Source organism: Zootoca vivipara, chromosome 2, assembly GCF_963506605.1.
Source record: "Zootoca vivipara chromosome 2, rZooViv1.1, whole genome shotgun sequence".
NCBI classification, from domain to species: Eukaryota; Metazoa; Chordata; class Lepidosauria; order Squamata; family Lacertidae; genus Zootoca; species Zootoca vivipara.
In genome coordinates, this window is record NC_083277.1 from 8,692,362 (window position 1) to 8,712,930 (window position 20,569).

The 20,569-nt window shown below is 45.0% G+C and overlaps 2 protein-coding genes across 10 annotated transcripts in view; both read left to right on the plus strand.

Annotated features, from left to right (window-relative positions):
• The window catches only part of LOC118081247 (zinc finger protein OZF-like), a 78,037-nt gene extending 57,733 nt beyond the window's left edge, over nucleotides 1–20,304 (plus strand). For 3 of the 7 annotated variants that reach the window (XM_060270508.1, XM_060270505.1, XM_060270511.1), the window contains exons 4-6: nucleotides 14,965–15,048; nucleotides 15,885–16,001; nucleotides 16,263–20,304. In XM_060270508.1, coding sequence (XP_060126491.1) covers nucleotides 14,965–15,048; nucleotides 15,885–16,001; nucleotides 16,263–18,004 — 1,943 coding nt within the window. In that variant the 3' untranslated portion in view covers nucleotides 18,005–20,304. The other 4 variants (XM_060270519.1, XM_060270521.1, XM_060270526.1 and 1 more) reach the window with 4 other exon arrangements.
• Nucleotides 1,396–9,439, plus strand: LOC118081222 (zinc finger protein 260-like). 3 transcript variants are annotated; one of them, XM_035107575.2, is made up of 4 exons: nucleotides 1,396–1,613; nucleotides 4,025–4,108; nucleotides 5,335–5,451; nucleotides 5,721–9,439. In XM_035107575.2, exons 2-4 carry the CDS (start codon nucleotides 4,075–4,077, stop codon nucleotides 7,403–7,405), a joined length of 1,836 nt encoding a protein of 611 aa, XP_034963466.1. In that variant the 5' UTR covers nucleotides 1,396–1,613; nucleotides 4,025–4,074; the 3' UTR covers nucleotides 7,406–9,439. The 3 variants fall into 3 exon arrangements, with proteins under 3 accessions (XP_034963466.1, XP_034963464.1, XP_034963465.1); XM_035107573.2 differs by having other exon boundaries at nucleotides 1,399–1,613; nucleotides 5,718–8,372; XM_035107574.2 differs by having other exon boundaries at nucleotides 1,399–1,572; nucleotides 5,718–8,372.
• Nucleotides 20,305–20,569: the final 265 nt, after the last annotated feature.

The following is a 20,569-nucleotide window of genomic DNA, read 5'->3' on the forward strand; positions in this document are numbered from 1 at the left end:
CCCCCCCTTCATTTCCCCCTTCTTACACGGTTTCTCTTTCTCTTTCTCTCTCTTATTTACGTCTCACCATGTTTAGTGCACATATAATTATGTACTTTTTGAACTTTCTTTGTTTTAATTTAATTTTTTCCCGTTTTGCATTTTTATTAACAATTGTATACAGCAACTATAGTATACATCAGGCATCCCCAAACTGCGGCCCTCCAGATGTTTTGGCCTACAACTCCCATGATCCCTAGCTAACAGGACCAGTGGTCAGGGATGATCGGAACTGTAGTCCAAAACATCTGGAGGGCTGAAGTTTGGGGGTGCCTGGTATACATCCTCTTTGAGTAAATGTGAGTATACATCTTATAAACAGAGCAACAAATGTATACAAGTAATACTCCATTTGTTAACAAACAATACTTATTTTATTCTTCTACTATCTCTTATTTTATCCTAAAAAACAAACAAACAACAGAAAAAGAAAAACAAACATATATTTGGACCTCCTTTCATTTCATGATGAGTATTGTATTTCTGATGCACATATAATTATGGACATTCTGAACTTTCAATAAAGTTATTTTTTAAGTTAGACTGCTTTGCTTAAATTAATAAATTAATAAAAGTTTTTTCCTGTTCCTTCGTCGCCACCAAAGAGCACATTGAAGTGGAGAATTCAAAAATGTTTTAAGCCATGAGCAAGATATTCCCTTCGCTCCTCAACTCTGAAACATAACATTTTGTTATCATGGAGGACAAAAAAAGCCTCCCCAAAATCCTTGGAATGTGAAAAATCCTACTTCCTCCCCCGTCAAAAAATTCATTTATTGAAAAGCAAAGTACAGTAGTGCATACAAAAAACTCCCAAGTCAGAAAAACACTGTCGGTGAATTCAGCCTGATGCAATCTCACTTTATGCAAGATAAGTAAGAAAATCAAAACAAAACATTAAAGGAAGGGAATAAAAAACTAATGAGTATGACTACTTGAGTATGACTACTAACATACTAAGTATGCTGAAGTTTGAATTTCAAAGCATCATAAAGTAAATGTACATTTTCCATTTTGCTCCTGGTATTCCTTTTACTGATATTTTTACCATTCTGCTTTGAGGTTGGTTTGTTTTTTGAATGGTCCAACGGCGGACAACTTTCAGTAAATAAACGAGTAAGATAAGATCTCCTTGGTTTTGAAAAGTGCCCACGTTGACATAGAGGTTTGCTTCGCCTTCTTATTCTTTTTGCTGGGCACAAATGCTTTACTGGTGTGCCAGTAAGTGAGTAAATAGAATGGAAAAATAAAAATAAATGAGCACCCTTCCCCAGAGCCAAAGGCATATTTTTTTCTTCCCAGGGAGGAAAAGACTACACCTCCCAGAATCCTTTGGGTCTAGAAAAAAAGAAGCGAAGGGGCAGGACATCTCAAGAGGTGCTTGTTTCCTCTGGCCATTCCCCATTTGTGTGGGTCTTTTGCAGGAGGCGTCCGGCCATCGCGATCTCTGGGGTGCAAAGAGGTGACGCTGAAGGTCCGAGCAGGAACGAGTCTTTGCAGGCAGAGGCGCCCTTCGGAAGCAGCTCTCCACGGGTGAGAGGGCACCGTCTGAACCCTGCAACACGTGAATGCCGGTGAGGGGGCGGGGCAGGAAAGGGTGGCGGGAGAAACAAGCCATTGTGGCTTTTCCCATTGCACGAATAAGTTTGCACGTTGCATCGGGGAGAAAGAGGAGATTCGCGAGAGCAGAAGAAGGGAACTCTTTCACTTGTTTATTCCTCTTTGAAAGCTTTGAAATGAAATGGTAAAAAATAAAATTTTGTAAAATGCAATGGTAACCAGAGATAAATATGAAACGCAGAAATAGTAGGTGATGAATACACACCAAGAATGTGTAGAAAACTAATAAAAAATATATATTTAAAAAAGTTTTTAAAAAAGAATGGAGTGCAGGAAACCACTTAAGCAAAATGGTATTACTTTTTATAAAGCTTATGAAAATAAATTAGAAAAAATGAAATGAAAGCTTGCTGGTAGATCGTGCATATTTTTAATTAAAAACTTTGGACATTAAGAGAAAACCAGATAACATTATAATCCCTTTTTTAAAAAAGAAAAAAGGCTGCAATTGGAATATCCACCCGAATATTCTAAAGTGCTCCAAGATGTCCTGTATATCATGGTGATGGGGTGTGTGGAAATCTCAGTTCCAGGGGCCCAATGGCTGGACTCTGCACCCCCCACCCACCCATGCCAGCCCCATCTCCCTAGGGTGTTTCAGCCCATCTCTGAGTCAGGTGCTTTTGCCTGGCTCGATTATTCCCCTGACCTGCTTGGATGGAGTGGTGTGTGCATGTAAATATACCTCTGGTTTCTGTGTGGCTTGAATGTATCCCACGGCTTGCGTGTATTTTACTTCCTTACATTCATACCACACTGATCCTGCCAGGAGCTCAAGGTAGTGTGCATGGTTCCCCATCTCCCCATTTCTTCCTCATAGCAACCCTGTGAGAGAGGCCAGCGTGAGAGACAGTGACCGGCCCAAGGTCACCCAGTGGGCTTCACAACCAGGTGGGCATTTGAACCCTGGCCTCCCAGGTCTCAGCACAGAGCTCTAACCACTACACCAAATTGCCACTCTGGACTAGCAGTTCTCCCTGGTATTAGATGGGGTTATTTTCCCAGCCTCTCTTAGATAGATCACGAATTGGATTTGGGAATATCTGCTGCCAGTGAGCTATAGCTGCTCTCCAATCTCTTTTAAATGTTTTTAATTTTCAAATATTACTAATTCTTTTAAAATACAGTTGTAACTAATATCTCCTATCCATTCTCATATCTGTTGACTTCCCATCCACCCTCCCATGGTGTTTTTTTATTCCTTTACAAAGCTGCAATGTTATATCCCTTCTCGACTTAACCATCCAGGGTCCTTTACCTTTTTAAATTAATATTAACTCTAATCTGTTTAACTGCAAATTCTCATCTGCTGCTATACTCCAAATCCTGCGTACGATTTAACATAACCATGATATTATTATTTTTCAAGAATTCCACAAAATAGTTTCATTCTTCAAGAATCTTATTTTCTCATTTTGTTCTCTAACTCTGGGTCCTCTCCAGCTAACTCTTGCAACCTATGAAGCTGCCTTAAATGTGTGACACCGAGACGGGAACGGCCATAGCTGAAGGGCAGGATCCATCCCTTCAAGGCAGAGCTTCCTGAGCTCAGTCCCCGTCATCTCCCGTGAACAGAATCAGGTTGCAGGCATCTATGGGGAAGACCAAATTGACATGGCTAAACTGACCCCCAAAAACTCACTGCGGTCAACCCCAGGAAACAGCCACAGGCTGGGCCCCCCGACCTTAGGGTTGCAAAAAGTAAAAAACACAACCCCCCCAAAAGCTGAGTTTTTTTTAAAAAAAAACAAATCCCAATTGTTTCTCAAAGGTTTGTCAGTGCCAATGAAAACTAATCGATGAATAGAAAAATTACCTATCCATGTGACGCTGAAACAAAAACCTTCCACATCCACTATGTAAAAGAATGAAAGTCAACTATCCCCCTTCTCTCCCTCCCCCCAACCTTATCCTGCATGCAGCAGAACTTTCCAAACTTTTCATGTTGGTGACACACCTTTTAGACATGCATCATTTTGCAGAACAGCAATTCAGTTTTGCATCATTTCGCGATGCAGTATTTCAGTTTCCCTAGCAAACCAGATTTTAAACTAACCCCTTTCTAGCCCTAGTGGGGAGCATTCACAAGACACACCTACACACACTGCAGCTGACACACTAACGCGTCACGACACACTGTTTGGAAAGCCCCGGTATAGGGCATTAAAGTCTCACATTGAATTTAAATGATCTGAAGAAAGGACTTTTATGATCTGAGACGATATATGCACTTTTTTGATAACCCAAGAAAATCTTGAATAAAAACAAAGATTCCCACTAAAGGCGTTCCTGAGGTTTTTGCTGAGGGTGTTTTGTCATTACAGAGACCGCTAACCTTTGTGGACGGGGCTGTTTATTTCTCCAGGGTAGAAAGGGCCATCCCTGCTGGACATTGGCCGAAGAGCAAGGGAGGCCATGCTGGAGAATGAGGGGAACGTGGTCTCTCTGGGTAAGGAGCCTCCTTCCTCGTTGCCAGAGTCTGAAGCAGTCCTTCCAGGACATTTTCTTGTCATGTTGCTTTTGGGGAGGAAGCGTATTTAGGGAGTAGGTTTGGTGCACGAGAGCTGCAAATGCCGTGCATTTTGATTCCACCTTTCCCCCCTCCAAGGAGCTCAAGGTGGGGCACACAGGTCTCCCCCTCATTTAATCCCCACAACAAGCCCTAGACAGCCTTGGCCCAGTATACCTGAAGAAGCGTCTCCAACCCAATCATTCAGCCCGGACCCTGAGGCCCACCTTCTGCAAGGGTCTTCTGACGATTCCCTCACCACAAGAAGCGAAGTTACAAGGAACTAGGCAGAGGGAGCCTTCTTGGTAGTGGCGCCCTCTCTGTGCAACGCCTTTCCACCAGATGTCAAGGAAATAAATAACTGTATAACCTTTACAAGACGTTTGAATACAGCCCTGTATCAGGAAGTTTTTATTTTTGACATTCTATTATGCTTTTATATGTGCTGGAAGTTGCAAAGAGTGGATGGGGAAACCCAGTCAGATGGGTGGGGTACTAATAAGAAAGTATTATTAGTATTAAGCTAGCATAGGTGTAGAGACTTGTGTGTGGGTGTAAGGTAGGATTCTGTCCAAAATTAAAGATGTCGGATGGGCCGGGAATAATGATAATAATAATAATAATAATAATAATAATAATAATAATAATAATAATAATAATATCATCATCATCATCAATGTGAGGTAGGCTAGCCCTCAGAGGAAATGACTGGACCAATATTTCCCGATGAGTTTAACGGCTGAGGCGGGATTTTAACCCAGGTTTCCCAGTTTCTAGTCTCGCACTTTAACACTGTGCTGCACTTTAGCTGTGTAAAATTATTTTGCACGTGATGGACTCCCACCGGCGTAACAGCAACAGTCTGGAAGCGCCAACCATGTTCCTTCCCCGGGGTCCTGGCAGTGAAGTCTGGACCCCCCACCCCACAGACGTCTTCAGACGTCCTCCCTTCTCCTTCTAGCACACAGAGAAGGACCACCTTGCCCCCCACAAAAACCCAGCCCCATAACCCAAGGAGCTTTTTCGTTATGGGTTCTCCTTCTCCGGAAATGTTTGAGGGAGCTTTGGATGAGCAGCCGTTGGGGATAGTTTGGGCCATGAGGCAGGATGCTTCCTTCTCCTTACTTCCTCTTCCTCTTCTTCCTTCTCACTTCTTTCCCGCATAGCCCTGCTGCTTCCCAAGACGAGCCTCGTCCCCAGTGCAGAGCAAGAGGCAGAGCCCAGGCCTCCACAATATCAGATCTCAGACGGAACAGGGGCTGCCATTTCGGACACCAGCTCAGGTGAGTCGGTTTGGGTGGGATGATGAGTCCGTTCACAGTTTCTCCTCCCTTGCTGAGAATTGGCAAGAAAAATGTTCTCTGTTACTTCATTTAAAAAGAAGCTCAACAAGAATATCTCTTCCACTGGTTATACCATATGCAGTGGGAGGCGGGGAGAGAAGTGGTACGACTCCCGTCTCTCATTCATCATCTGGTCCAACCATCTCAGGTTGGATTCTGAGGTTACTTCTCTTCAAACCCTGATTCCGCTTTGTTCACTCTCTCAGCAGGAAACTCGAGGAGGAAAAATTTCTGCCCAGAGTGTGGCCGATGCTTTGCCTTCAGATTGGCTCTTGCTAGACACCAGAGAATCCATACAGGGGAGAAGATCCAGGAAAACTCTGAGAGTGGGGAATGTTTGGGTCAGAGTTTGGAGCTTGCGAGCCATTCGGAAACCCCTATGTCTTCAGAGTTCAGTAAGGTTCTTGCCCATCAGCCCATCGTTCTGATCCACCGGAACATCCATGCAGGAGGAGATATCTCATATCGCTGCTTGGAGTGTGGGGAAGGTTTTTCCCAACTCTCAGATTTTGTGAAACATGAAAGAGGCCACAGAGGAGAGAAACCCCGTAAATATGGCGAGAGTAGGAACGGGTTCCCCAAGAGATCACAGCTTCGCAAACACCGTAAAGTCCACACAGGAGAGAAGCCCCACAAATGCAGTGTGTGCGAGTTGTGCTTTTCTGTTAGGTCACAACTTGTTAGCCATCAGCGAACCCACAGTGGAGAAAAACCCTATAAATGCCCGGAGTGTGGGAAATCATTTGCTCATAAGTCAGGCCTTGTAATCCATCAGAGGCTTCATACAGGAGAGAAGCCCTATGAATGCTGGGAGTGTGGGAAATGTTTTCCTCAAAATGCACAGCTTTGGAGCCATCGTTTGGTTCACACAGGGGAGAAACGGTATAAGTGCTTGGAATGTGGAAGAAGGTTTACTCAGCGTTCCTCACTTGTAGTCCATCAGAGAACCCACACAGGAGAACGGCCCCATAAGTGCCAGGAGTGTGGAAAATGTTTCCCCACAAAAGGAAGTCTCATGCGACACCAGAGAATCCACACAGGAGAGAAACCCTATGAATGTAGAGAGTGTGGAAAATGTTTTCATGAGAACGCTGACCTTCTGAGACATAAGACTGTTCACAGCGGAGAGAGGCCCCATAAATGTGCGGAGTGTGGGAAAAGTTTTATTGTACCAGCACAACTTTCAATCCACCAGAGAATCCACACTGGGGAGAAACCCTACAAATGCATGGAGTGTGGAAAATGCTTTTCCCAGAAGCAGCACCTCAAGGCGCATGAAAAAATCCACACTGGGGAGAAACCCTACAAATGCATGGAGTGTGAAAAATGTTTTGCCAACAAATCATACCTTCATGTACACCAGAGAATCCACACGGGGGTGAAGCCATATGAATGTGGAGAGTGTGGGAAATGTTTTTCTACTTCATTTGGCCTTAATATTCATAGGAGAGTCCACACGGGAGAAAAGCCACATAAATGTTTAGACTGTGGAATGTCATTTACTATAGCACAAGGCCTTAGGATGCACCAGAGAATCCACACAGGAGAGAAACCCCACAAATGCTTGGAGTGTGGCAAATGTTTTCCAAGGAAAGACAACCTTGTGATCCATCAGAGGATCCACACAGGAGTGAGGCCATATGAGTGTGGAGAGTGTGGGAAATGTTTTTCTACTTCATCACATCTTCTTGTTCATAGGAGAGTCCACACAGGAGAAAAGCTCCATAAATATTTAGACTGTGGGATGTCATTTACTTCAGCACAAAGCCTTAAGGGTCACCAGAGAATACATACAGGAGATAAACCCTATAAATGCTTGGAGTGTGAGAAATCATTTTCTAAGAAGTCATACTTTGTTATCCATCAGAGGATCCACACAGGAGAGAAACCTTAGACTCCATGTGGAATAAAGAGCATATAAATGTTGGGAGTGTGGGGAATGTTTTTGTCAGTGGTCAGCCCTCGTGGAACACAAGAGTGGCCATCCAAAAAGGACGTATAGATATCAGGAGTGGGAAATGCTTGGTAAAGAAATGAATCTTTTATGAACATTGGCGATTCCACAAAGGAAATACAAGTCAAGTGTCTGGAGTGTGTGGGAAATGGTTTGCTGCTTGTGTGGACCTTCCAAGGCCACATGACCCGGAAGCTGTATGCCTGCTCCCTTGGCAAGTAAAGCGAGATGAGTGCCGCATCCCCAGTCGTCCATGACTGGACCTAATGGTCAGGGGCTTCTTTACCTTTACCTTTATTGTCCTATAAAATTATCAGTAGAACTATACAGAACAACCTTACATTTACTGAGCAAAATATCGTCTTCAATTATATACCCAGCACATGGAACCTTTCAAAAGAGGTGACTCTTCCAGGTGGCTCACAATTTAGCAGAACCACCTGCTCCATCCGGGCCCAGTACGGGCCACATGATCTCCTGCAATGATTTTGCAAAGTTTTTTGCAGATAAAGTCGCTCAGATTCGGGAAGAGGTAGACTCCACCGTGGGAGCAGGGCCGGGGCGGGGGAGTGCTAGAGTTCTGTCTAGTCAAGTTGTGTGGGATCAATTTCAATCTGTTACCTCCGAGGATGTGGACAGGCTGCTTGGACGAGTGAAACCAACCACCTGTCTCCTTGATCCTTGCCCATCCTGGCTTATAAAAGCTAGCCCAGAAGGGCTGGGCGATGGGCTTCGCGGGTTGGTGAATGCTTCTCTCCATGAGGGAGCCTTCCCAGACCCGCTGAAAGAGGCGGTTATTAAACTGCTTCTGAAAAAGCCATCTTTAGATCCGGCCAATATGGCCAACTATCGCCCAGTCTCAAATCTTCCATTCTTGGGTAAGGTAATAATAATTTAATAATAATAATTTATTATTTATACCCCGCCCATCTGGCTGGGTTTCCCCAGCCACTCTGGGCGGCTTCCAACAAAAAATTAAAACACAATAATCTATTAAACATTAAAAGCCTCCCTGAACAGGGCTGCCTTCAGATGTCTTCTAAAAGTCTGGTAGTTGTTTTCCTCTTTGACATCTGTTGGGAGGGCGTTCCACAGGGCAGGCGCCACCACCGAGAAGGCCCTCTGCCTAGTGATTGAGCGAGTGGTTGCCGAACAACTCCAGGCACGCCTGGAAGAAGCGGATCATTTGGATCCCTTCCAGTCAGGATTCAGACCTCATCATGGGACTGAAACTGCCTTGGTCGCACTGGTCGATGATCTCCGGCGGGCTATCAGCGGCTTTTGACACCATCGACCATAACATCCTTCTGGACCGTCTAGAGGGCTTGGGAGCTGGGGGCACTGTCATACAATGGTTCTGCTCCTTCCTCCTGGGCCGTGTTCAGAAAGTGGTGGTGGGGGATGAGTGTTCAGACCCCTGGGCTCTCACTTGTGGGGTGCCTCAGGGTTCTGTCCTCTCCCCAAGCTTTTTAACATCTATATGCAGCCGCTGGGAGATATCATCAGGGGGTTTGGGCTGGGTGTTCAGATACCCAGCTCTACCTCTCTTTTAAATCAGAACCAGTGAAGGCGGTGAAGGTCCTGTGTGAGTGCCTGGAGGCGGCTGGAGGATGGATGGCGGCTAACAGATTGAGATTGAATCCTGACAAGACAGAAGACTGTTTGTGGGGGACAGGAGGCGGGCGGGTGTGGAGGACTCCCTGGTCCTGAATGGGGTAACTGTGCCCCTGAAAGTCCAGGTGCGCAGCCTGGGGGTCATTTTAGACTCACAGCTGTCCATGGAGGCACAGGTCAATTCTGTGTCCAGGGCAGCTGTTTATCAGCTCCATCTGGTACGCAGGCTGAGTCCCTACCTGCCCACTGACTGTCTCTCCAGAGTGGTGCATGCTCTAGTTATCTCTCGCTTGGACTACTGCAATGCGCTCTACGTGGGGCTACCTTTGAAGGTAACCCGGAAACTACAACTAACCCAGAATGCGGCAGCTAGACTGGTGACTGGGAGCGGCCGCCAAGACCACATAACACCGGTCCTGAAAGACCTACATTGGCTCCCAGTACGTTTCCGAGCACAATTCAAAGTGTTGGTGTTGACCTTTAAAGCCCTAAACGGCCTCGGTCCGGTATACCTGAAGGAGCGTCTCCACCCCCATCGTTCTGCCCGGACACTGAGGTCCAGCGCTGAGGGCCTTCTGGCGGTTCCCTCGCTACGAGAAGCCAAGTTACAGGGAACCAGGCAGAGGGCCTTCTCAGTAGTGGCACCCACCCTGTGGAATGCCCTCCCACTAGAGGTCAAAGAGAACAACAATGACCAGACCTTTAGAAGGCATCTCAAGGCAGCCCTGCTTAGGGAAGCTTTTAATGATTGATGGATTTCTGTATTTTAGTGTTTTGTTGGAAGCCGCCCAGAGTGGCTGGGGGAACCTGGCCAGATGGGCGGGGTATAAATATTATTATTATTATTATTATTATTATTATTATTATTATTATTATTATTATATAAAAGCACGCTACAACTGGACTCTCCGTGGCCTGACCGCAGCAAAATGACTGATACTGATGAATTGGAAAAATTAAAATGCAGCTCCCTTCTATGATTGGATTGGAGGATTCTACAAACTCGCAACATATACACAACTTGCATATAAATCCAGACTTTCAATGGACAAATTCAATGATATTTTGGATCCATTTTTACAAATACTGTAATACGTTAAGGTCTGGGTTTCCACCCCTCCCCTCTTTATTTCCACCTCTTACATGGTTTCTATTTCTCTTTTTTATGTCTCACCATGTTTAGTGCACATATAATTATGTACTTTTTGAATTTTTTTTAAGTTGGACTGCTTATTTGGCTTCTCCTGCTTTGCTTAAATTAATAAAAGCTTCTTCCTGTTCCTTCGTCGCCACCAAAGAGTAAATTGAGGTGGAGAATTAAAAAATGTTTTTAGCCATGAGCAAACTATTCCCTTCGCTCCTCAGCTCTGAAACATAACATTTTTTATCATGAAGGACAAAAAACCTCCCACAAATCCTTGGAATGTGAAAAACCCCACTTCCTTCCCCCTTTTAAAAATTTCATTTCTTGAAAATCAAAGTAGTGCATACAAAAAACTCTGTTGTGAATTCAGCCTGATGCAATCTCACTTTATGCAAGCTAAGTAAGAAAAACAAAACAAAAAATTAAAGGAAAGGAATAAAAAACTAATGAGTAAGAGTACAAAATACTAAGTACGTTGAAGTTCGAATTTGAAAGCATCATAAAGTAAATGTACATTTTCCATTTTGCTCCTGGTATTCCTTTTACTGATATTTTTACCATTCTGCTTTGAGGATGGTTTGTTTTTCCAATGGTCCAGTGGTGGACAACTTTCAGTAAATAAATAAACAAACGAGTAAGATCTCCTTGGTTTTGAAAAGTGCCCAATTCTGGTGACATCTGGGCTTAAGGCAGTTTTACACTGGAAGTGAGCGGGGTTGCCCAGCATCTCCCTCTTTCGCCTCCTGCTCTCTTGCGAACTGAGAGGGGATTGCAGAGAAAGCAGTGTTAGGCCAGCTGCAGTTGCAGCCAAAATACTCTTATTTTAATCCCCACTGTTAAAAATGTGTTGGGTGAGCCTTAGCCAGAAGGCAGGACACCAGTTTAGGAGCCCAGCTGCATTTTTCCTATATTGCCTTTTCTCCAAAGGACTCCTGGCGGCCTCTGGTGCTCTCCGCTTTCCTAGCTACCATCACAACAACCCTGTGAGGTGGGTCAGCTTGAGAGGCCGCCAACAGCCACAGGTCGCTCCCTGATCAGTACTTTTGGTTTAGATGGGGGCATGAGACGCTTAATCTCGGGGTCACGGGTTTGAGCCCCACGTGAGGCAAAAGAGCCCTGTGTTGCCGGGGGTTGGACTGGATGACCCTCCGGGTCCCTTCCAACTCTAGAATCCAACCAGGTTGACATGCAGATTTGTTTCGTCTTCTCATTCTTTTTGCACCAATGCTTTATTTGTGTGCCAGTAAGTGAGTAAATAGAAAGGAAAAATAAAAATAAATGAGCACCCTTCCCCACAGCCCAAAGGAACGTTTTTCCCCTCACAGAGGAACAGACTACAAATCCCAGAATCCTTTGCTCCTGGGAAAAGGGGAAAAGCGAAGGACTAGGTCTAGGACATCCCAGGCTGCCTGTTTCCTCTGGCCAGTTCCCTTTTTTGTGGGTCTTTTGCAGGAGGCGTCCGGCCATCGCTATCTCTGGGGTGCAAAGAGGTTTTTCAGGGGAGGCTGAAGGTCCGAGCAGGAAGGAGTCTTTGCAGGCAGAGGCGCGCTTCGGAAGCAGCTTTACACGGGTGAGAGGGCACCGTCTGAACCCTGCAACACGTGAATGCCGGTGAGGGGGCGGGGGGCAGGAAAGGGCGGCGGGAGAAATAATCCTTTCTGGCTTTCCACATTGCAGTAATAAGTTTGCATCGGGGAGGAAGGGGAGATTCTCGAGAGCCGAAGAAGGAAACTCTTTCACTTGTTTATTCCTCACTGAAAGCTTTGAAATGAAATGGTAAAATGTAAAATTTTGTAAAATGCAATCGTAACCAGAGATAAATATGAATATGAAGCGCAGTAATAGTAATGATAAATATGAACAAATAATGGAGTGCAGGAAACCACTTAAGCAAAATGGTATTTAATTGTATAAAGCTTATAAAAATAATTGACCTGAAATGAAATGAAAGCTTGCTGGTAGATTGTACATATTTTTAATTGAAACTCTGGACATTAAGAAAAAAATCAGATAACATTATAATCCCTTATTTAAAAAATAAAAAAGTCTGCAATGAGAGTATCCCCCTGAATATTTTAAATGCTCCAAAATGTCCTGTATATCATGGCGATGGGGTGTGTGGAAATCTCAGATCCAGGGGCCAAATGGGGATCTAGCTGGACTCTGCCTCCCGCACCCACCCATGCCAGCCCCATCTCCCTAGGGTGTTTCAGCCCATCTCTGAGTCAGGTGCTTTTGCCTGGGTAGAATATGCCATCGATTATTCCCCTGACCTGCTTGGATGGAGTGGTGTGTGCATGTAAATATACCTCTGGTTTCTGTGTGGCTTGAATGTATCCCACGGCTTGCGTGTATTTTACTTCCTTACATTCATACCCCACTGATCCTGCCAGGAGCTCAAGGTAGTTTGCATGGTTACCCATCTCCCCATTTCTTCCTCACAAAAACCCTGTGAGGTAGGCCAGGCTGAGAGACAGTGACCGGCCCAAGGTCACCCAGTGGGCTTCACAGCCAGGTGGGCATTTGAACCCCAGCCTCCCAGGTCTCAGCACAGATCTCTAACCACTACACCGAATTGCCACTCTGGACTAGCAATGCTCCCTGGTATTAGACGAGGGTCTTTTCCCAGCCTCTCTTAGATAAATCATGAATTGGACCTGGAATATCTGCTATGCCAGTGAGCTATGGCTGCTCTCCAATCTCTGTTTTATATTTTTTTGAATTATTTAATTTTCAAATATTACAAATTCTTTTAAAATACAAGCATGAATAATTTCTCATATCCATTGACTTCCCATCCACCCTCCCATGGTGTTTTTTTAATTCCTTTACAAAGCTGCAATGTTACTTAAAGGTAAAGGGACCCCTGACCGTTAGGTCCAGTCGTGGACGACTCTGGGGTTGCGGCGCTCATCTCGCGTTATTGGCCGAGGGAGCCGACGTATAGCTTCCGCGTCATGTGGCCAACATGACTCAGCCACTTCCGGCGAACCAGAGCAGCACACGGAAATGGCGTTTACCTTCCTGCTGTAGCGGTACCTATTGATCTACTTGCACTTTGACGTGCTTTCGAACTGCTAGGTTGGCAGGAGCTGGGACCGGGCAACGGGAGTTCACCCCGTCACAGGGATTTGATCTGCCGACCTTCTGATTAACCCACAGCGCCACCCGCATCCCTCGCAATGTTACGGTACTTATATTATATCCATTCTGGACTTAACTATCCAGGGGGCCTTTACCCTTTTAATTATTATTAACTCTAATTTGTTCACTGCAGTCAACCCAACAAAACAGCCATAGGCTGCCCCCCCCCGACCTTAGGGTTGCAAACACCCTGATAGCTGAGCTTTTTTAAAAAAAGGAAACCCCAAAGCTTTATATATATGTTTTTTACAAATATGTAAAAAAACACCGCAATTTTTTAAATCAAAGATTGGTCATTGCCAATGAAAAGTAATAAATGAATAGAAAAAGAACCTACCCACGTGATGCTGAAACAAAAACCTTGCACATGCCGTACGTTAAGGAATGAAAGTCTCCCTTCTCTCCCCACTTCTCTCCCCCTACCCCCCTATACTGCAAGCAGGAGAGCTTTCCAAACTTTTCATGTTGGTGACACACTTTTTAGACATGCATCATTTCACGACGCAGTAATGCAGTTTCCCTAGCAAACCAGAGGTTAAACTTACCCCTTTCCAGTTCTATGGAGGAACGTGGGGCGCATTCACAAGACACACCTACACACTGCAGCCTATAAATTAATGTGTCTCGTATAGAGCATTAAAGTCTCTCATTGAATATAAGTGATCTGAAAAAAGGACTTCTATGATCTGAAAACAGAGACAATGTATGCACTTTTTTGCTAACCCAAGAAAATCTTTAATAATAAGAGTAATAGTGATAATAATAAAGAATGAAGTTGCAAGCCTCTATGGGGAAGACTGAGATTCCCACTCTGCGCTTGCCACCAAAGGCGTTCCTGAGGTGCTGCCGTTTTTGCTGAGGACATTTTGTCATTACAGTGACCGCTAACCTTTGATAAACCCAGATGCCAACTTTGCTGCCACATACACTCGGACAACACCATTACTGGCCCCAACCACATCAAACATACCATCTCAGGACTATTTAATTGCTCATCTTCTAACATTGTGTATGCCATCAAATGCCCGCAATGGCCTTCAGCTCTCTATATTGGACAAACAGGCCAAACCGTATGCCAAAGGATAAATGGACATAAATCTGACATCAGGAATCACAAGACAGAGAAACCAGTAGGAGAACACCTCAATCTCCCAGGACATTCTATACAAGATCCCAAAAGTACTGTAGAATTTCAGAAATAGACTGGAAAGAGAAGTTGCTGAATTGCAACTCATTACCAAACTTGGAAACATGGGCAGACTTGGCCTGAACAAAGACATTGGATTCTTATCTCATTATACATGATAAATCTATCTTTAGCCATCTCACCCCTTGCTTTTTCCTGTAAGACAAATTGCAGTCGTTAACAGTCATCAACAGGTTTCCACATCTATCAGTCAAATACCCATTCCCACCACCCTCCTGAAAATACCCCTCCCCACCCTCACACTATGTACAAGGGTCTGGAGACTTTCAGTGTATCTGAAGAACTGTGCATGCACACGAAAGCTCATACCAGTGACAAACTTTGTTGGTCTCTAAGGTGCTACTGGAAGATTATTATTTTTTACTTTGAGGACGTGTTTCTTTATTTCAGATTCAAAAGGGCCCCCCCTGTTGGACGTTGTCCGAAGAGCAAGGGAGGCCATGCTGCAGAATGAGGGGAACGAGGCCTCTCTGGGTAAGGAGCCTCCTTTCTGGCTGCCAGAGCCTGAAGTAGTCCTTCCGGGACATTTTCTTGTCATGTTGCTTTGGGGGAGGAAGGGCATTTGGGGAGCAGGTTTGGTGCACGAGAGCTGCAAATGTACTTTATTCCAAATGCCTTGCATTTTGATCCTACCTTTTCCCCCTCCAAGGAGCTCAAGGTGGGGAACATGGGTCTCCCCCTCATTAAAAAATAACTGTATAACCTTTAGAAGACGTTTGAAGGCAGTTCTGTATCTGGAATTTTTTAGTGTTTGACGCTTTATTATGCTTTGATGCTGTAAGCTGCCCATATGTGAGGTAGGCTAGCCCTGAGAGGGAATGACTGGACCAATATTTCCCGATGAGTTCCACGGCTGAGGTGGGATTTGAACCCAGGTCTCCCAGGTTCTAGTCTGGCACTTTAACCACTGTGCTGCACTTTAGCTGTGTGAAATGAGTTTGCTGGCATGTGATGGACTCCCACCAGCGTAAGAGCAACAGTCTGGAAGCGCCAACCATGTTCCTTCCCTGGGGTCCTGGCAGTGGAGTTCTGATCCCCCACCCCACAGACATCTTCAGACGCCCTCCCTTCTCTTTCCAGCACAGAGCGAAGGACCACCTTGCCCCCACAAACACCCAGCCCCCTAACCCAAGGTGCTGTTTAGTTACGGGTTCTCCTTCTCTGGAAATGTTTGAGGGAGCTTTGGATGAGCAGCCATTGGGGATAGTTTGGGCCATGAGGCAGAATGCTTCCTTCTTCTCACCTCGTCCTCCTTCGCACTTCTTCTTCCTTCTCCTCTTCTTCCTTCTTCTCACTTCTTTCCCGCTTAGCCCTGCCGCTTCCCAAGACGAGCCTCGTCCCCAGTGCAGAGCAAGAGGAGGAGCCCAGGCCCCCACAATATCAGATCTCAGACGGAACAGGGGCTGCCATTTCGGACACCAGCTCAGGTGAGGCGGTTTGCATGGGATGCCGAGTCCGTTCAGAGTTTCTCCTCCCTTGCTGAGAATGGGCAAGAAAAGTGTTCTCTGTTACTTCATCAGAAAAAGCTCTTTCACTGGTTATACCTTATGCAGTGGGTGTTGTGGGGGGGGGGGAGAAGTACAACCTCCATCTCTCACGCATCATCTGGTCCAACCACCTCAGGTTGGATTCTGAGGCTGCTTCTCTGCCATCTTCAAACCCTGATTCCACTTTGTTCACTCTCTCAGCAGGAAACTCGCGGAGGAATCACTTCTGCCCAGACTGTGGCCGATGCTTTGCCTTCAGGTTGGCTCTTGCTAGACACCAGAGAATCCACAGAGGGGAGAAGATCCAGGAAAACTCTGAGAGTGGGGAATGTTTGGGTCAGAGTTCGGAGCTTGCGAGCCATTCGGAAACCCCCATGTCTTCAGAGTTCAGTAAGGTTCTTGCCCATCAGCCCATCGTTCTGATCCACCGGAACATCCATGCAGGAGGAGATGAGTCATATCGCTGCTTGGAGTGTGGGGAAGGTTTCTCCCAACTCTCAGATTTTGTGAAACATGAAAGAGGCCACAGAGGAGAGAAACCCCGTAAATATGGCGAGAGTAGGAACGGGTTCCCCAAGAGATCACAGCTTCATGAACACCGTAAAGTCCACACAGGAGAGAAGCCCCACAAATGCAGTGTGTGTGGGTTATGCTTTTCTGGTAGGTCAAAACTTGTTACCCATCAGCGAACCCACACTGGAGAAAAACCCTACGAATGCCTGGAGTGTGGGAAATCATTTGCTGAAAAGTCAGGCCTTTTAATCCATCAGAGGCTTCATACAGGAGAGAAGCCCTATGAATGCTGGGAGTGTGGGAAATGTTTTCCTCAAAACGCACAGCTCTGGAGCCATCGTTTGGTTCACACAGGGGAGAAACGGTATAAGTGCTTGGAATGTGGAAGAAGGTTTACTCAGCGTTCCTCACTTGTAGTCCATCAGAGAACCCACACAGGAGAACGGCCCCATAAGTGCCAGGAGTGTGGAAAATGTTTCCCCACAAAAGGAAGTCTCAGGCGACACCAGAGAATCCACACAGGAGAGAAACCCTATGAATGTAGAGAGTGTGGAAAATGTTTTCATGAGAATGCTGACCTTCTGAGGCATCAGACTGTTCACAGCGGAGAGAGGCCCCATAAATGTGTGGAGTGTGGGAAAAGTTTTATTGTACCAGCACAACTTTCAATCCACCAGAGAATTCACACAGGGGAGAAACCCTACAAATGTATGGAGTGTGGAAAATGCTTTCCCCAGAAACAGCACCTCAAGGCGCATGAAAAAATCCATACAGGGGAGAAACCCTACAAATGCATGGAGTGTGGAAAATGTTTTGCCCACAAATCACAGCTTCTTGTACACCAGAGAATCCACACAGGAGTGAGGCCATATGAATGTGGAGAGTGTGGGAAATGTTTTTCTACTTCATCAGGTATTATTTCTCATAGGAGAGTCCACACAGGAGAAAAGCCACATAAATGTTTAGACTGTGGAATGTCGTTTACTATAGCACAAAGCCTTAGGATGCACCAGAGAATCCACACAGGAGATAAACCCCACAAATGCTTGGAGTGTGGGAAATGTTTTACAAGGAAAGACACCCTTGTGACCCATCAGAGAATCCACGCAGGAGAGAAACATTTCAAGTGCTTGGAGTGTAGGAATTGCTTTTGTCAGAAAGTGAATCTTTCAAAACACCAGAGAATTCACACAATAAGTCAATCCTATAAATGTAGAGTAACAAAATCCCTTAAGGAGCACCAGAGAATACACACAGGAGGGAAACCCTACAAATGCTTGGAGTGTGGGAAATGTTTTTCTCAGTCATCACATGTTCACGAACACCAGAAGGTCCACACAGGAGAGAGGCCTTACCAATGTGTAGAGTGTGGGAAATGGTTTTCACAAAGTGGAAACCTTCGAAAACACCAGAGACTCCATATGGAATAGAAAGCGTATAAATGATGGGAGTGCAGGGAATGCTTTCTAAAGAAATGAATCTTTTATCAACACTGGAGATTCCACTCAGGAAATACAATGCAAGTCTTTGTAGTGTGGGAAATGGTTCGCTGCTCATTCGGACCTTCAAAGGCACCAGTTGTTGTTGTTTAGTCGTGTCCGACTCTTCGTGACCCCATGGACCAGAGCATGCCAGGCACTCCTGTCTTCCACTGCCTCCTGCAGTATGGTCAAACTCATGTTCGTAGCTTCGAGAACACTGTCCAACCATCTCGTCCTCTGTCGTCCCCTTCTTCTAGTGCCCTCAATCTTTCCCAACATCAGGGTCTTTTCCAGGGAGTCTTCTCTTCTCATGAGGTGGCCAAAGTATTGGAGCCTCAGCTTCAGGATCTGTTCTTCCAGTGAGCACTCAGGGCTGATTTCCTTCAGAATGGATAGGTTTGATCTTCTTGCAGTCCCTGGGACTCTCAAGAGTCTCCTCCAGCACCATGATTCAAAAGCATCAATTCTTCGGCGATCAGCCTTCTTTATGGTCCAGCTCTCACTTCCATACATCACTACTGGGAAATCCATTGCTTTAACTATACAGACCTTTGTAGGCAAGGTGATGTCTCTGCTTTTTAAGATGCTGTCTAGGTTTGTTATTGCTTTTCTCCCAAGAAGCAGGCGTCTTTTAATTTCATGACTGCTGTCACCATCTGCAGTGATCAAGGAGCCCAAGAAAGTAAAATCTCTCATTGCCTCCATTTCTTCCCCTTCTATTTGCCAGGAGGTGATGGGACCAGTGGCCATGATCTTGGTTTTTTTGATGTTGAGCTTCAGACCATATTTTGCGCTCTCCTCTTTCACCCTCAATCAAAGGTTCTTTAATTCCTCCTCACTTTCTGCCATCAAGGTTGTGTCATCTGCATATCTGAGGTTGTTGATATTTCTTCCGGCAATCTTAATTCCGGCTTGGGATTCATCTAGTCCATCCTTTCGCATAATGAATTCTGCATATAAGTTAAATAAGCAGGGAGACAATATACAACCTTGTCGTACTCCTTTCCCAATTTTGAACCAATCAGTTGTTCCATATCCAGTTCTAACTGTAGCTTCTTGTCCCACATAGAGATTTCTCAGGAGACAGATGAGGTGATCAGGCACTCCCATTTCTTTACGAACTTGCCATAGTTTGCTGTGGTCGACACAGTCAAAGGCTTTTTCATAGTCAATGAAGCAGAAGTAGACGTTTTTCTGGAACTCTCTAGCTTTCTCCATAATTCAGCGCATGTATGCTATTTGGTCTCTGGTTCCTCTGCCCCTTCGAAATCCAGCTTGCACTTCTGGGAGTTCTCGGTCCACATACTGCCTAAGCCTGCCTTGTAGAATTTTAAGGATAACCTTGCTAGCATGTGAAATGAGCGCAATTGTGGAGCATTCTTTGGCACTGCCCTTCTTTGGAATTGGGATGTAGACTGATCTTCTCCAATCCAATGCTTCTCTAAAACATGTTTTTCCTTGTCCTATAACTGAAACTATCAACTGTACAGAACAACCTTACATTTACTGAGCAAAATATCCTCTTCAGTTATATACCCAGCACATGGAACCTTACAAAAGGACGATATAAGTGGACTCTCCATGGCCTGACCGCAGCAAAAGGACAGATACTGATGAATTGGAAAAATAAAAATGCGGCTCCCTTCTATGATTGGATTGGAGACTTATACAAACTCGCAACATATAAACGACTTGCATATAAATGCAAACTTGCCATGGACAAGTTCAATGATATTTTTGATCCATTTTTACAAATACTGTTAATAGGTTAAAGTCTGGTGAAGTATAATAACAACATTGTAAAATATACAGTTTGGGGTTTCCACCCCTCCTGCCCTTATTTTCCCCTCCAAGCGGTTTCTGTTTCTTTCTCTCTCTTTTATTTACGTCTCGCCACGTTTAGTGCACATATAATTAAGTACTTTTTGAACTTTCAATAAAGTTTTTTTTTTAAAGAAAAAAATTTGACTGCTTATTTGGCTTCTCTTGCTTTGCTTAAATTAATAAAAGCTTTCTTGCAAAGAGTACATTGAGGTGGAGATGTGAGGAGTAACAAGTAACCAAAGAGTTAACTGTGTTCTGTATAGCACCTGACCACTGAGGAATATCATGTTACAGAATGTACCAGAAGTGTTTCTGTATGTATCAGTTGGTTTCGTTTCTGCCTGGGAGACGGTCGCAAGATGTCTGCGCTCTCACCAGGTTGTTTGTTATTTTCTCTCTAGAATAAACTTAAGTAGTTATTAGAACACTTTGGACTCTGTGTGTTCTTAAGAGGCTTTTTATCCAACGGCTATACAAGCTTTCGCTGTGTGAGAAGAAGAAGAACTCTGCTGTGTGTGTTTTACTGCCAGCCCGGATCTACGGAAGCAGAGAAGCGCTAGAGAAAGCGCGCCGGGCAGATTAGTGGCTCCTAATTGAGTCATAAACAACTCAACGGAGCCCTATACCCGTCACAGGTTATGGGAGATAAGAGGTCCTGAACCTAATCAATCACCAAAGCGATAAAAGGTG

Excerpts from the sequence above, each read along its gene's own strand:
- LOC118081222 (XM_035107573.2), top strand. The coding sequence starts at position 4,075 with ATGCTGGAGAATGAGGGGAACGTGGTCTCTCTGG. Across the intron at positions 4,109-5,334 it reads GGGGAACGTGGTCTCTCTGG|CCCTGCTGCTTCCCAAGACG; the intron begins GTAAGGAGCCTC and ends TTTCCCGCATAG. Across the intron at positions 5,452-5,717 it reads CATTTCGGACACCAGCTCAG|CAGGAAACTCGAGGAGGAAA; the intron begins GTGAGTCGGTTT and ends TCACTCTCTCAG.